The sequence below is a fragment of the Condylura cristata genome, unplaced genomic scaffold (assembly GCF_000260355.1).
Source record: "Condylura cristata isolate star-nosed mole 26May11 unplaced genomic scaffold, ConCri1.0 scaffold00012, whole genome shotgun sequence".
In the NCBI taxonomy this organism is placed as follows: Eukaryota; Metazoa; Chordata; class Mammalia; order Eulipotyphla; family Talpidae; genus Condylura; species Condylura cristata.
The window spans coordinates 48,741,293-48,757,512 of NW_004567113.1; the positions used below are offsets into that span (position 1 = coordinate 48,741,293).

Here is a 16,220-nt window from a genome sequence, read left to right on the forward strand (position 1 = left end):
TGTGATGAAGTTGCTCTTGATTTCTGCCTCCCACTGCCAGTCAAGCCTTACTGTGTCCCCACAGATCCTTCAGACTCTCATCAGATGATGCCCTGGATGGTGGTTTTTTGCGACTGCACAAAAGCTCTGTCTGATGTCACCTGTAGAGTCAGAGCTGGGTTTCAGTGCTAGGCTGACTCTCTGTCCCTCATCTTCCCCTAGTGTGATGGAGATCGCAGTGGTAAATGTATCCCATGTGGGAATGTAGGGAAGGATCTATACAAGTCATTAGTTCACTTTGTTGCCAAATAGTGATTATTATTCAAATATCATCGGGTGCCACCTATTTTACTTTAGGCACATTTTAAGTCATGTACAAACTGAAGCTGGGACTTGGATTCCCTGCTTGCAGAGTCTTGTAGAGTCCCTAGACCTGCGGGATCCAAGTTCTCAAGTGAATACGTGATGAGTAATCAGATACACCCTGAATAAAGTTTCATTTTGAGCCAGGCAAACTAATGGAGATTCCGAGATGAGGAAAGGGAGGAAGCTTGTCACCTTCCTTCCCTGACCCCCACTCCTGTTTACTACCACACTCAACATAGAATCAAAAAGATGCAGCTAATCAGAGACCCTTTGTCTCTGCATGAAAGGGCAGCCTCACTCCCACTGGGAAGGAATCATTTTTCTTTCAAATGTCTTATTGCTGAAATCAAGCAAAAATGGGCCCATTCCTGCCAGCGACTGGTGATTTTTGAATAAACTGCACTTTAGGGACGTTCTTTGAATTCAGGTGTGTCTGAGTGTCTCTAATTGAAGTCAGGTGTGTCAGAGTGTCTCTAATTATGTTCTTTTTTTCTGGGAAAAGGCTGAGGCAATTTCCTGCGGCCACTCCTGGAGTGAGTGACTCCCCGGAGTTGCTGCGTCCACACTTCCTTTAAGTGGAGACCTTGATCTGCTTCTAAGTATCCTTGTTAGGTTCTTGAGAGCCACGAAGAGGCATTTGGCAGACTCGCTTAATGGCAACCCTTCCTTCGCCATCCTCCTGCCCATCCCGTTCCCCCTCCGACTGCCCTTAGGGAAAGGGTACAGAACTTTCTGTGTTTAAAATCACATCAATCCAGGACTAACGCTCCTTTAAGAACTGGTGCTCAAGTGTTGGCTGGTTCTCTCAGGGCTCTCATGCTAATGAAGCATTTATCAAGTGTTGTTAAACGGGTAGGATGTCCTAAAGGAACTCTGTAGAGTCTTGTGGACACCACCCCCTACTCCAGCTTTCTGGACTCTGCCCCCTACTCCAGTGATTGGAAACTACAACTCCCAGCAGCACCAGGGAGAGAACTGTGAGGACCCAAGGGCGGAACTAAGCAGCATTCTGGGACTTTGGGGGATAAAATAGGGCGCCATTTTCTATGGCTCTCGCTTGCTCAGGAAACGGCTCTTGGGACCTGTAACTGGGGGCTTTCAGTTAGTTTGTTATCAGAGCTCCAAGTCAGCCGAGCCGGTAAGATATTCCAGTTATTTTGTGCCTCCTCTCTCTTTCCCTGGGTTATTTCCTTTTATTTTCGCCTTTTGTTAATAAACCCATTATTGACCCTCTGTGACTACCTGCAGTACAACTGAATTTTAAGTGCGCAGGTGAGGCCTCACAGTCAGGCAGCCCAGTTCACACTGGGGTGCCCTGTAACAGTATCTCTGACAGCAAACTTTGCAGTTTGAGGTAATTTACTAGCTTTTCCCAAGCCTCTGTTTCTTCGTTTCTATGGTGGCAATGAGAACCTTTGTCTTCCTCTAAGAGCATAGTGTATATGACCTGTGCTTGGGTCATTGTTTGGAGAGGGCATGCTGCTTGCAGCCTCTGTGTCACTTACATATTGCATAATCCACAGGACATCCCTGGGGGGAAGCATACCGTCCCTCATTTCAAGACCAATGAAGTTAAGGTTAACCTACCTTGAATGAGGTCAAAGATTTCGACTCTGTGCCCCTGTCTCTCTTTTCTACTGGATACTCTAGTATTTCTCTGGTAATAGTGAATTATTGGCTCCAGTGGAAGAAATTAATTGGATTAATGTTTTCATTGAGTTCAAGCTATGACTTGAAGCTCAGAGTTATTTACAGAATCATTCATGTAACTAGACGGAGAACAGCAAAGGATGGGCGTGGCTGCTGTTCAAGGTACTCCTTACCCTTCAAGCCAGTGCATTGACTCTTTGGGCCTCTCCCTAAGCCCCTTCCTGGAGAGCCACAGAAGCCACAGACCATATTCATATTAAACTCTAGGAGAGAATGTAGCTGGATGCTGCCAGCAACTGGTGATTTTGAATAAACTTTAGGGACATTCTTTGAAGTCAGCTGTGTCATGGGTCACACTCCAGAGGCAATAGCGATGCCTTCTGCCTAGGGTGCTTTCCCAGAGTGGAGCCTCCTTCAAAAATGTACAGAAACCTCACAGGTGACCACAGCAGATTTGAGACTCTAGATAATAAGGATTTGGGTCCTGGTAGAACAGCTGCTGTTTAGGGAAGGTGAGAGTATCGCCTTCAAGAGCTGAATTCTTGATTCGATACATTCTTTATTCAATCACTGAGCATCCCAGTGACCAGATGGACAAAGATCGCCACATTCACAGGAAGGAGGTTATATTCTAGCAGAGGAGATTTTAGTGAACCAAGGCAGCACATGTACACATTGGGGTATGGCAATGCTTTGGAGGAAGACCACCCTGGGTAGAGGGTGCTGGCCTGCAGAAGGCACAGCCCTCTCCATGATGGGGCTTTGGGAGCTAAAACCAAAGTATAGCTTATTCATAGAATGATCTGGGAATAAATCTTCCATTAGAATAAACTGCAGGAGTATAGGCCTGAGTTTATGAGGTCAACAGTGTGAAAGGTAATTCAATTTGTCCTGGAAAGAACAATTGAGCCCTCAAGGGAACCCATCCCTGTTGCATCCCCAAAACTGTATGCAAAGACCCTCGTTCTCACATCTTTTACTATCTTCCTGCCAACCCAATTTTCAGTTCAAGAACATCAACTTCATTTTATTTTAATAAAACTTGTACATATTTAAAGTAGACAATCTGATGTGTTAATACACATATAGATAATGCAGTAATTACTAAATCAAGCTAATTAAACTGCCCATCTCTTTTTATAGTTACCTTTTATATTTTGGTCAGAGGGCGCCAGAAATTTACTCCTCAGCAAATCTGAAATGCACAACACACTCAGTCTCCTTAACCATGTGACTGCAAATATGTGCTATTTGAACAAATTTCCCCATGTGTTCCTATCTTCCTGCCTGAGTTTTTATTGTTCTAAGCTTTGTTTCTATGAGCTTGATACTTTTTAGATTCCACATATAAGTGAGATCTGCAATACTTTTCTTTGCATCTGGTTTATTTCACTTAGCATAATGTTCTTTGGGTTCAAGTGTATGCATCTTGTTACAAGTGGCAGAATTTCCATTTTATGACTAAATAATATTCCATTGTGTGTGTGTGTGTGTGTGTGTGCATTACAATTTCTTCTTTCATTCATTGATAGTTCCTTAGGCTATTTCCATAGACTGGTCATTGTGACTAATACTGCAGTTAATACAGGGTGCTGTTATTTCATTGACACCCCAAGGTCATTTCTTTTAGATAGCTCCCCAGCAGAGGGATTGCTGAATGATAATGGTGATCATACTTACAGGTTTTTTTTTTTTTGGAGAATTTCCATGTTGCTTTCCATAATGGCTGTACCAATTTACACTAATAGAGCTTACCTTTTCTCTACCCTCTTACCAATAATCACTATCTCTTACATTTTTAAAAATAGTCTAGTGACTAACATGGTTTAGATTTGTGTTCTCTTAAAAAAATAGTGATTTAAGCATATTTTGCCACATACCTGTTAGCTATTTGTATGTTTACTTTGGAAAAATTTCTATCCAGGCTTTTATCCATTTTTAATCAGTTGCTATTTAGTTGTATGAGTTCCTGAGATATTTTGGATATTCTTATCAGATAATATTTCACAATATTTTCATCCAATCCATTCAGTGAATTTTCATCTTATTGATTCTTCACTTTGCCCTGCAGACCTTTCCAATTGGATGGAGTCGTGCTTGTTTATTTTGCTTTTGTTGTTGGGACATCAAAGAACAAGGTCATTGGCTTTCATTTGTGTGCCAAGCTGAAGGGTTCCACTGAGTTCTTGCAGTAGAAAACCAGAAATGCCCTCTGATAATTATAGGACATGTGGACTTAAGTAATAATCACCCTGTGAATGAACAGAAGGGAGATCCATGAATTCAGTTAATAACTAGTTTGGAATATTTTCATGTTCTAATATTGCTGGGGTTAATGGATTAATTAGATTTCAGGAAATCGCTTGGGAGAATCATTTTGGTTATTACCTTCAGCCCTGGACTGATGAATATTTGTGCTTATGTTGGATTTTTAGTACATTGAAAGCTTGGGAGAATACTGGGAAGAAGTTATATGCCTTGAGTTGAACAAATCAGAGTTTGAATCTTGGTTTCATCACTCACCTCAGGCTGTGCTTGAGCCTGATGTTTAACCTCTCAGAGGTTTAAAGTTTCCCTGTAAATTTTACCCAATGACACATTTTCAATGCAGCTAATCGGAAAAGAAATGTGTATACAGCATCTGACATGTGTTAATTACCTAATTGATGGTCACTGCTATCACTCAACAACTATCTACTCTCTACATTCATGAAACATGATGTATCCTCCTTGGAGGCATCTTGGGGATGTTAAGGTATGGTAGGCATGGTTTCTGCCTTATCTGGAAGCTTTGTCTTACCTTGTATGGACATGTACCCAAGCAGCTAAAATATAATCTATCAGAAGAGGAAAAGCTGCAATGAAACAGACACACGAGGAGTTTCATGGAAGAGGTTTAGGAACTTGATCGACAGGATGGTGTGGAAAGTTCTTTATTCTTTTTCTTCCAATTAATTAGAGTGTTTTGAATTAAGTGCTGAAGTTAGAGCTCGGAATGTGTTTGGGAGATGTAAGCAGAACTGTACAGCAAATGTACCCAAGCAGGATGAGGAGTTATAATATTCCAGGCAGCACCCAATTGTCAAGTCCCGGATGCTGTTTGAAGGTGCCTGGACTTTACTCAGTCAGGTATGGAACCATGAAAGGATTTTGATGAAGGCAGTGAATGGCCTGATAGGGCCGGGCTTCAGCGTGATTACCCTGACAAATCTCTGTGGCATACACAGAGCAGGGAAACTGGTGAGAGGAACAAGAGGCCTTAGTGATGGCGGATGCACTGCCTTGGCAAAAGATGACTCACTCATTCTCTGCAGCCCCCATAAACTAAGTGCTAGGACTTAGCTCACCCCCCTTGTTATAATGAAGCAAGGGGTTGTCAAATGACACATCCAAGGTCATGCAACTAATAAGCCTTTGCAGACCTGAATCTGCATCTGTGTACCCTGAATCAGTCTACCCTATGGCCCCGAAAGCCATCCAGGTATGAGGTGCCTGCCTCTTACCCTGTGCTCCCTCTACCTGGTCTTTCTGCCCTCTGTTGCTCATCTATGAAACAAAGACTTGACTTAGTTTCTGAGACATTTCAGACATCTGTATTTTAATGTGGACCTGAGCTTTTTGGCCAGTGATAGAGTAATGGGGGCTGGGTCTTGGGGAAGGAGACGAGTGGGAAGGGTTTGGAGGAAATGGCAGTGCAAGATAAACACAAAACTCCAAACAAGTGTTGTTTCTAATTGAGATGTTTTATTCTCAAAGTTGCCCTGGCTCTACCTTTGCTTAAATCATTTGTTTTTCTAAAGTATAGGTGGCACACATGGAATAAAAGTGTATATGTTCATGCTCTGAATTGTGATGACTGCAATTTTAAGAATATATAGCTTATCCTTCCCCATTTTGAAGCCCTGGGACATTTATTACTCAGTTCACAGTGACCCATACTGAATCTCCTAAGAAAGTCATTGAAAAGGAGCAAGTCAATACTGACCAACTCCTTTGAGTCTCATTTCCCTCGGCTCTCAGCTACTTGGGACAAAACACGCGCTTTTCCTGACTAGTAAACTGTTTTTGAAACAGCTCGATCCAAGCTGTCGCTCCGCCCCTGGGCGAGCTCAGATTTTTCTCTTTATTTCGAGAGGTGCTCTCATCTGCAGCCGGAGTCCAGCCCGTGGTTACTTCCTGTTGCCAAGGCAACTGACCAGCCCAACAATGCCTCCGGCTCACCGCATGGGCTCGCTAGGGGGTGGGGGGTCTCAGGGCTAGCACCCAAGGAGCCTCCTGTTTCCTCGGACTTTCCTGGTGACCTCCTGGGTTTTTGGGGATCTGCGCTTCACTTCACGCGTGGCTGTCTCTCTGTGTAAGAGCGATAAGGAGGAAGCCGATAATTCTGATAGGCCTGACTTGATCTGGCTGCCAATTCTGACCTCTGCTACATTAGACAGTGAATGTATTTTCTCTCATCCACACCCTTCCTCCCAGCTTCTCCATCTAGTCTCCTCTCTCTCTTCTGTCTCCCTCTCTCCCTCTCTCTCTCCCCCCACCTCTCTGTCTCTCCGGCACTCTCTCTCTCTCTCTCTCTCTCTCTCTCTCTCTCTCTCTCTAGTGCTCTCTCTCTAGCTCTCGCCCTCCTCCTCCTCCCCTTCTCTGGCTGTAGCCTTCTTAATGTAGTGTAATGGATTTACAAAGAAAGCCAGGCAAAGGAGCACTTCTCACTGGCTGTGGTCGGACCATGACCTAGCTGACCATGAACTTGGAAGGGCTTGAAATGATAGCAGTTCTGATCGTCATTGTGCTTTTTGTTAAATTATTGGAACAGTTTGGGCTGATTGAAGCAGGTTTAGAAGGTAAGGGAGTGCTTTTTAGTGACTTCTAAAAATTCTCTGTTTTGCAATAAAAATCTCTTAAGCGAATGTCAGAAGCACCTGAATTGAGAGCAGGGAAATGTTACTCTGGGGTGGACATTAAGACAGACAGATTTTTCAGGGTAGAGAAGATTAATAAAATAAACTTTTTGTAAGTTTCAATAACGTTTTACAACAAAGAATGTTAGAACTGTGAGAAACACTGATTCAAAATGTTAGAAACAATACTAAGACAATTGAGGGTTTATAATGAGTTTGTGTGTTGATAGTGAAAGTATTTAGTCCATGTTGCTGTCATATTATTCATCTATTATTTTCTTTTAATGTATAAGCTAATATTGTTTGGCTATGCTGTGAGGTCCACTTGTTTCTTGCTTTGCAGATGCGTTCATCAAATAGAAATGCACTTACATTTATTTTAATTTCTTATGGTTTAGAATCTGAGCTGCAAAGTGACAAGGTTTTTATACTATTGTCTAGAGAAGTATCTAAGAGGATACCTATTTTACATCCCAGTGGAGACTCCAAGGGTTCTATCCCCAACTTCTAGGGTATAGAATCCAAATAGCCATTGTTTTTCAAATATTGCTGTTTACTTCATCAGGAACTCGGTCTCCTGTTCTCCTTAACAATCATCTTTTTCTTAAAATAATTAATAATAAGGTTGGAACTTGCCTGTGTCTTTTCCTGAATAAATATTTCTTTGAGAATCAGAGTCAATTTAGATGATTTTTCTCTTTGCTCAGTGCACATCTGAGAATATGTCATATAACCAGTTATTGTAAAGTTCTCAGCGTAATTTTTAAAAATATTCCCAAAGGATTTTTGGCATTGTGGTGCTTTGATATTGCTTCTGCTCCTCATTGTAAAGTAGAGTAAAAATGCAGAAATGTCAAAAATGTGTTTACCTCCAAAACTAACCCAGTTTCCAGAGAGTGACTGCCACATGTGACATAAATAAGGTTGTATTTACAAATGTAGTTACCCAGTCACTGTCATTAGATGGTTCTGATGTAGCTTATTGGAACCCACCATTGTAACTTCTTATGGGAGGGGGCAGGGTGGTGGAAAGCGAACGCAGGGTTTGTTATTTGAAGTAATTCTAAAGTAACTTCCAAAGCCTCCCGAATGGAAACCTTTGTAGTTCTAGAAAGGATGCATTCTACATCCTAGAAGTGGGGACACTTTAACATTGACTTAATCTTGTGTATTGTCCTGGAATCAATAACACAGTTTCTCTGTTCATTAATGTGTGTGATTTTACCTGAAAATGTGACTGGGACCTCCCATTGGACTGTGCTGTTTTTCATTCTCCTGAGACTGAGGTGAATAAGAAGCAGCCTTGGCACCTCCTAGTTATATTGAGAGGATTGTTTTGCCTTATTTTCTGGCTGATGCGTGGTCATTCTTGAAACTATTTGACTGAGGGCTTTTACTCTGGATTTTGTGATGAAATTTACTCTACTGATGGTTGCTTTAAGAGAACAATATTGCTCCTAAATGCGAACCTGCGTTTTTTTTTTCTCCTAAGGGCTTCTGAGCTGTGAGAGACTGTTTTTCCTGTTTCTTATTAATTATACTCAGAACTGTATTGCTCTGTATTTTCTTTCTTGTATCTTCTACTTTACAGTATCAAAACTTTCCAGGTCCCCAGTGTATTCATAGTATTGGGAAAATGTGCTCTCATTACTTCAGTATAAATCAGAGCTGATATCCAGTATTTTTAGAAACCATTTTAAAGAGTAAAATGTTGATCACATTAAAGAGAAATTACATTTAGTGTGTGAAAAATGCTGGAGACAGAGGATGATAGAATTGTGTATTTTAAGTTCGCAGGAGACTTCTCTTCAGGGTAAATGCCAGAAAGTCAAAAACATTCAAAACATTATTTAGGTTGGATGCAAATTCTGCTTCCTGAAAATCTAAAACATTGTATATAGCTTGAGTCTATAGATAAGTCTGCACACCCTAAAGTCACAACGCAGTTTTATTTACTAAAATAAGGATAGCAATAAGTAATATCAAAATAACATCAAAAACATTGTATATAGCTTGAGTCTATAGATAAGTCTGTACACCCTAAAGTCACAATGCAGTTTTATTTACTAAAATAAGGATAACAATATGTAATATCAAAATAACATCGTTAGTGACTTTGTGAAGCAAAAATATCTGCTATTTCCCTGGGATACTTTTTCACCCAGGAATTCCCTTCCTCCCCCAGTTTGTGCCTCTGAGCGGGCTTAATATTCTCTCTTACCTTTCTGATTTCTGTTTGCTCCGGTATCCTTTGAAAGAAATCTGAATATTATATAGAATAACTTGAACCTAGGTTAATGCCTTAGGAGGATCATTTTGTATTTTTTTCCCTGAGCAATTAAAACTTTTCCTCTAACCTGCAGAGTGCTTTCAAGGTGTAGTAACATTCCAGAGGCAGCTTTCCTTTTTATTATTATCCATGCAATGTTCTCAAGGGCATCTGTAATACTCTGTTTGCATAATGTAGTTATTATCTTGCTTAAAAACACATATAGAATAAACACAATTCAAAATAAATTGAGACATGAAATATTTGTATTTGTTTATCTTTGAGTCCATGGACCTCCCTTAATTTGCAGGACAAAGGGAGGGATGGGTCTGGGTCCTTCTGTTCCTCTCTGTGGATGACATCCACAAGCACAGAGATCTGTGTCATCTTATAAATGAAACCATTGCACTTCTTGAATGACAGTCTTTAGTAGCAGAAAACAGCAGCAGTGCAGACTGTAAGCCCTCTCTCCCTTCCCAACCTTGATAAGTAGTTTCCTGTCAGTTGTCTGGACTTAACCATCTCCAGAGAACGCCCATTCCAATGACTTTGTGAGTCTATGGGGCAACTGAAATTTGATCATTTATATAACACACATCCTTTCTCATGAACAAGGTATCCATAGCCTACTTCAGAATGGATCAAACACAGCACGGATGTTAGACTCATCACTCCTCACCTCCTTCGAGGGATAGTGCATCCTACCTCAGGAGATTTTCATTGTATTCCAAGAGAATAGACAATGCCCTTAATGGGAACTCTAGAATTTGACATTTAGGGCTGCTATTTTAGGCATCCTTGTCATACAGTTTCTCAAAACTTAAAAAACATTCCAGTAACAAATAAGTACACCATTCCATAATATATTAACATTTCAAGGTTTACTTGTTTGTTGTTTTCCCTTTTTGATAAGTCAGTTAGAATTCAGTAAGTTTTCTTTTGGAGAAATAAGCTTAATATCAGGTCAGCGTGCATTGAAATAAAGTTTTAATCTGAGCAAAGTTTTGAGGAATGTACAAAGCCAGAATTTTGTATTCACAGGCTCTTTCGACCTGATCAGGAGTTTGGGAAGTTCAAGGTTATGCCGGTTTTCAATACTACTAAAACCTCACAATGGTAAATTACCTGTTTTCCAGCTATAAAAATGAAAGTGGTTCTTTGTTAACATATTCCAGGGAGAAATTGAATCAAAATTTTAATAGCAGAGCTATTTCATTATCTCTGTATGCAACATTAAGTTGGGAAAATATCTACTTTCATTCAAATATGTATTAAATCATGCTGAAATAGCTACTGAATTAAGAAAGAGCTTTCCTACTTGTAACCTTACTCACAAACAAAATTTACGAATAATCCAGTCACACTGGTCTTGATAAAAATCATTTTTATTTGTAATTCTCATTTCTTAAAATACAAAACAACTGATAATCTGTGTCCATGAACATTTCTTTTGTAACTATGCATCTTACTTTATTAGTAAGCTGAATAGACACTAGTAAAAGGATAACTTATAGCTTCTCAAGAGATCTGAACAAGGCATGAGCACAGGAGAATCAAGAACTTGGCTTCCTGACCTGGATGGGAGTGTGGATATGTTTAGTGTTTCTGTGAATTGGGCCAAGTGGAAAATACTATTGACCATGGGGTAATTCAATGGTATTTAATGAGGACCAAGAGGCTGTGATGGCTAGAAGTGGGTCGTGTGTCCATCACAAAGAGTTTAATTGAAGTTCATACAGCATAGTTCTAAAAAAAAAAAAAAAAAAAAAAAACAGTTTCCTAACATTCTGCTTTCCCAAATGCAAGGGAAAACCAAAGTTGGCATGTGTTTAGACTGTCAGAAAAGTCTTCTAAGCCGTAAGGCATCACAAAGATAAAAAATAATATACAGTGAATTTAGAAAACTAGCTCAAAAACTACTTGGTTTTCACCAACTAGGAATGTAATAAGACTACTTCTCCTATATTGCTTTCTTTAGGGTTTTTTTATAGTGAATAGTTACTTTATTTCAAGAACCTAATACTCTAAAAGGAATTATCACAAGAGGATTTAGTGTGCTCAGAGATTATATGCAGAAGTTCAGAGTTTATTGCCTTAGGTCCTCATCAGAACTTTTCCCCTTAATAGTCATATAATTTAGGAATATTATGTTACCTCTATAATCCTTATATTTAATCCATAAAATGGAATAATGTTTATTAATATTAATATCCTGCTTTATTGAGAACTATCTATATACAAGGAAAATATTAACTAGCACATTGCATATTAGACTGTCTTAAGGCATGATGCATAGTAGCTTATAGCATTAACATTAATGTTAATATTCGTATAGTAGCATCTTACTTAATCTTTAATATGATCCTCTGAGAAAGGTACTCTCATTCTCTGTTAGAAATGAGAAAATGTAAACCTATAGAGCCTAAGTAAGTTAGTTCAAGTTTATTAAACCAGTAAGTTATAAAGTTTAATCAAGTTTTATATCATACTCTGTAATGTTAATTTCCTAGACATTCCAGCATGATGGCAGTGACAAATAATTTGGTGTAGGGTAGATCATCTTAGGTCAAAAAGCCATTCGCTCATTGCACAAACCTTGGACACATTCTACATGTGAAACACCCCCTCTCACAGATATGTTCACATTAGCATGCCATTCATACTATTTTCAAAGGAATACTTTGAGAGCATAAGGAAATACTATGAAGGCCCTACCATGTGAGTTAGACACAATGTTTTAGTATACATAAATCTGCCTTCAATTATATTCAATTTAAATGCAGCCTGTAGTTGGGTTCTAGGGTAAAAATTCAGAAGAAAGGAAATAGATGTGTTCATTCTCAAACTGAGTCCTGTTTACATTTTGTCTGTGTGTGACAGATGGACTGTCAGAGGTAGGTGGGACAGAGCAGGTCTAGTGATTTTGGAGAAAGGTGAAAAATCAGCCTACGTCGCTGTGCTGCCATGTGAGGATGAGACCCTTCATCTGGGGAAGGGAGGGATTTAGTTACAGGAGCAGGGTGCAAGGGGAGAAAGAATTCATGTTGCGGGTCACTATATACCAGACAGGATGACTCAAGAGCCACATATGCCCATGGAATACCAACCATGCAAAACCAGAGGTGTTATTTCTATTTTTCAGCTGAATAGACAGAAAATTCAGAGAGATTAATGATGTGTTCAGGGTCACAGGCAAATAAATGAAGGCATCTGGATTATTTCCAATACCTTCAGAGGTATCCACTGTATCTAAAGAAGACAAATATCGAAAAAATACAATGTGACATTGATGAGTAAAAGCCATAGGCAGTGGACACACTGTCCACTATAAAATAAGACAATAAAATAGTACTATAAAAATAAGAAAATAGCTGTTTTTATTTTAACTGAATGTTTGTACACCTAGTTTTATGTATAGACATTCTGTCCAAAAGCAAGCTGTAATAATGCACCAAAAAATAAAAATAAAAAAAAAAACAACCAAAACAACCAACCAAACAAACAAAAACAGAGGTAAAGAGAAGAAGGAAAGAAGTATCTAAAACCTACATCAAGTTGTGAGTCATTAAAGTTTCAGAGAATGGTGTATCCCTCAGAGATGAACTTTCCAACTTGGCCGTTCACTGAAGGCTCAGTCAGAGGCACTGACTTACGAATGATATGTTTTTATTGTTTTTACTTTATTTGCAGTTGTTTCATGCTGAACATATTCTGAGTTCATAAGTTGTTGCTTCTTCAGTTTCTTCTGGGGTATCTTTCTTGTCTGCAGTCGCCTGGTATAGGAACCGTCTGCTCCTTTTCTGTTAGGACCATTGCAATAGGCAGGGAGAGCTCACAAGTGGGTTCACCCGACATGAGCTTGTCAATTCTGTGCCCCGTCTTGGGGGCTTTGTCTACCTGGATGTGCTTAATGACCAGAGACTCCACATCCAGCCCCTTAAGGTCAGCATTACTCCAGCATTGTTTAGGTTGTGCAGTACAGTCCGGCACAAGAGCCTCCATGGTGGCCTAAAAGTTAAGTATCAGCCCTCTTACCAGTAAGACATGAGTTCGATCCCCGGCCAGGGAGCTGACACACGTGGCACAGCAGATCTCTCCTCTCTTGCCCACTGCTCCCCTCAGCAGTGTAGTTCAGTAGATCTGCTTGTTGTGCTCCCACTCTGTCTCTGGTGAATCTTCTGACTACCCACACGTCTGGTCTGCACCCCAGTTTTTCTACCCTCACAAAAAACATCCACCACTCATCATGGGTAACTGGCCCTGTGTTGGGTCCCACTTTTAGGCCCAGGGCCCCTGCCAGAACAGGATGTCTGGGTGCTCCTGCAGAGAACCCTCCTCAGGTATGGGGTGGCATTTTGGAAGCACATATGCTCAATAGCCTGGAAAGTTTCTTGAGTGATCTTAAAATGAACACTAAATTGAAATCTCTTGATTTATAAAGCTTTTGTTGGCTTTTTAGGTTCAAATGCACAGCAAACCATTTTCAGAGGTCACCCAAGGCTGCTTCTGGGCAGGATTCAATGGCCTGTACCTGACAGAATTCTGCTCTAGAGAGAAAAAGCTAATAGGTTATACCCAGAAAACAAACCTCAAACATAATCAATCAATCTAATTTCCTCAAAACATTTATCCGAATTTTAGCTTTTCTAGGTTATATTGATTGTGGGTCAAGTATTCTAAGACTTGGCTGATAGTAAGTTGCTTTTTTACTTGGTGTTATCCTCAGTGATCACTGCTAGAAGAATCCTTCAGCTGAAGCACTTGGCCAAAAATTGAGGTGTTTTCCATCTCAATGACTTACCTGAATATATTAACGGTAGAGTCATTACCTGACACTGACAATTTCTGCAAGACTCAGCATTCATACCCAATGCATATCTGTTTTTGAAGATTTATTTATTTATGCTTACAGAACTGGGGTACAGCAGAGGTACATGGGGATGAGAAGATTCATCAGAGACAGAGTGGGAGCAGAACAGGCAGATCCATGAAGTACACTGCCGAGGGGAGCAGCCGGTGAGACAAGAGAGGTCTGCAAAGCCATGTGGGTCAGCTCCCTGGTGGGTGATCGAACTCAAAGTGAAGTGGCTGTGGCTAGCTCCCTATTACTTTGCTTTAGCGCATTGTGCCACCAGGAGGGCCTTGCATGTAAACTTAGCAAGAATAGTTATCCCAATGGCTCATCATTCTAATTGTTAACAACTGGAAGCTAAATGCTTTACCTCCTCCACTACTTACACCAGCCCACCTCTCCTCACCCACCATCTAAAATATTGGAAGCAGTCCATTGAGACACATCTGAGCAGGTCAAAGGAGTCATCGAGACTCATCATCATCTTACTGCTAAAACAACGACACGTGTATGTGTGTAAAGAGCTGGCATATAGGCCAGAGGTGTGGGGCTAAAGGGTGGGTGAGAGCATTCACCAGAGACAGAATGGGGAAACAGAACAGGTGGATATACTGAAATACACTGCTGAGGGGAGCAGCTGATAAGACAGGAAAGGTCTGCTGTGCCATGGGGGTCACCGCCCTGGCTGGGGATCGAGCTCTGGCCGAAGCATTGACAACACTGAGACTTAGTCCTTAGGCCACCAGGGAGGCCAGTTCTTAAAAAGAGGCCATAGAGCGCCCTCCCTGGGGGCACAGCGGGTTAAAGCATGGCACTAAGAAGCTAAAGCCACTTCAGCGTGAGTTCAATCCCCACTCCAGAGGGGACCCACATGGCCTGACAGGCCTCTCCCAGCCTGCCCGCTGCTCCCCCAGCAATGTACTTCATCAGTTGGCCTGTTCTGCTCCTCGCTGTGTCTCTGGTGAATCCTCTCACTGCCCCTGCACCTCTGGCCTGTACCCCAGTTCTGTATGCATAAATAAGTAAATCTTTTTTTTTTTTTAAAGGCTATAGAATATTGACACTGAGAATAGACTCTAAAGCCAAGTAATTGGACGTGATATTTACATTCCAGCTCCAATCCATGTTAGCTGCATGACCCTGTGTAAGCACTGGAACTCACTGATCTGAGTTTATGCCTGTCTTAAATGGGTATAATCAGTGCACCTCACTCTCCTTTTCTGTGTGACACTGTGACTTAGTCTGTCTTAGGCTGAGGTGGTACCAAGGGCATAATGAATAGTTTATGTACACGGCCAGGTACCTCCTTTCTTTCCAAAAGGAAGGTACCGCTCAATATATGAAACCAAAGCTGAAGCAATTGCTGGCTGCGCAGTGAGAGCTGACTGGGTGGATACAGTGGTTCAGAGCACAATGCTGCAGACCTTCAGTCATAGGCCTCACATTCTTCCCAAACTCTGCTGTCACTAATAGGAAATTGTTATCGATCAATTGAATTAGTTTTATAATTGACTCGGGTGCTTCCTGCTACTATAATCAAAGAACATTCATTTCCTTTTTTGCAGCCACAGTAAAGAAATTTTTATTTCCATTGCAGACTGTGTAGACATTTAGACTATTTATTGAGTAGCTCCTGAGTGCCTGCCGCTGTTCTAGACACCAGGGGTGCACCTGCAGGGGAGAGACACAAACCTAATGGCTGCAAGCTCCTCAGCTAAGTTTGACACACGATGAATATGACCAGAGGTGTACAGGAGACAGAATAATTATGCAGAATGCATTCTTCATTCATTCTCCATATATTCTACTCTCCCCCACACTTTTTTTCTAGGTATGAATGAATATAAACCAATGTCTTTGTGAATTGATTATATCCGTGGGGAAACAAGACAAAAAGATAAACAGAAGAATACATAATCTGCTATGTAATAGGAACAAACAGAAAATAAACAGCACCAAGTGGCATGTAAGCCAGTGTGCTGTTAGTGGCAGAGAATGATCGGAGTAGGCTTTTCTGAAGAACAGCCCTTTCTGTAAATATTTGGAAATGAGTGTGAGAGACACGGTAGAGTCTGGGACCGCAGGCAAAGTGATGAACAGCTACTAGAAGCTGTGGCTAGAACAGTGTTTCCTGTGATGAAGGGCCCACAGTGACCAGGGACTGGAGCCAGTGAATAGTGCAGGCTGGGGAGCAGTGGAGGGTGGC

The 16,220-nt window shown here is 40.9% G+C and overlaps 1 protein-coding gene across 4 annotated transcripts in view; it reads left to right on the plus strand.

The window, feature by feature from the left end:
- KCNIP4 (Kv channel interacting protein 4) overlaps window positions 1-16,220 on the plus strand; it is an 845,713-nt gene that overhangs the window by 457,293 nt on the left and 372,200 nt on the right. The window contains exon 1 of one of the 4 annotated variants that reach the window (XM_004681377.2): window positions 6,654-6,836. The exons of the other annotated variants lie outside the window; for them this stretch is intronic. Within the exon in view, the coding sequence (XP_004681434.1) occupies window positions 6,737-6,836 (100 nt within the window). The 5' untranslated portion in view covers window positions 6,654-6,736. Of the gene's footprint in view, window positions 1-6,653; window positions 6,837-16,220 lie in introns of those variants that run through there. 4 annotated transcript variants of the gene reach the window in all.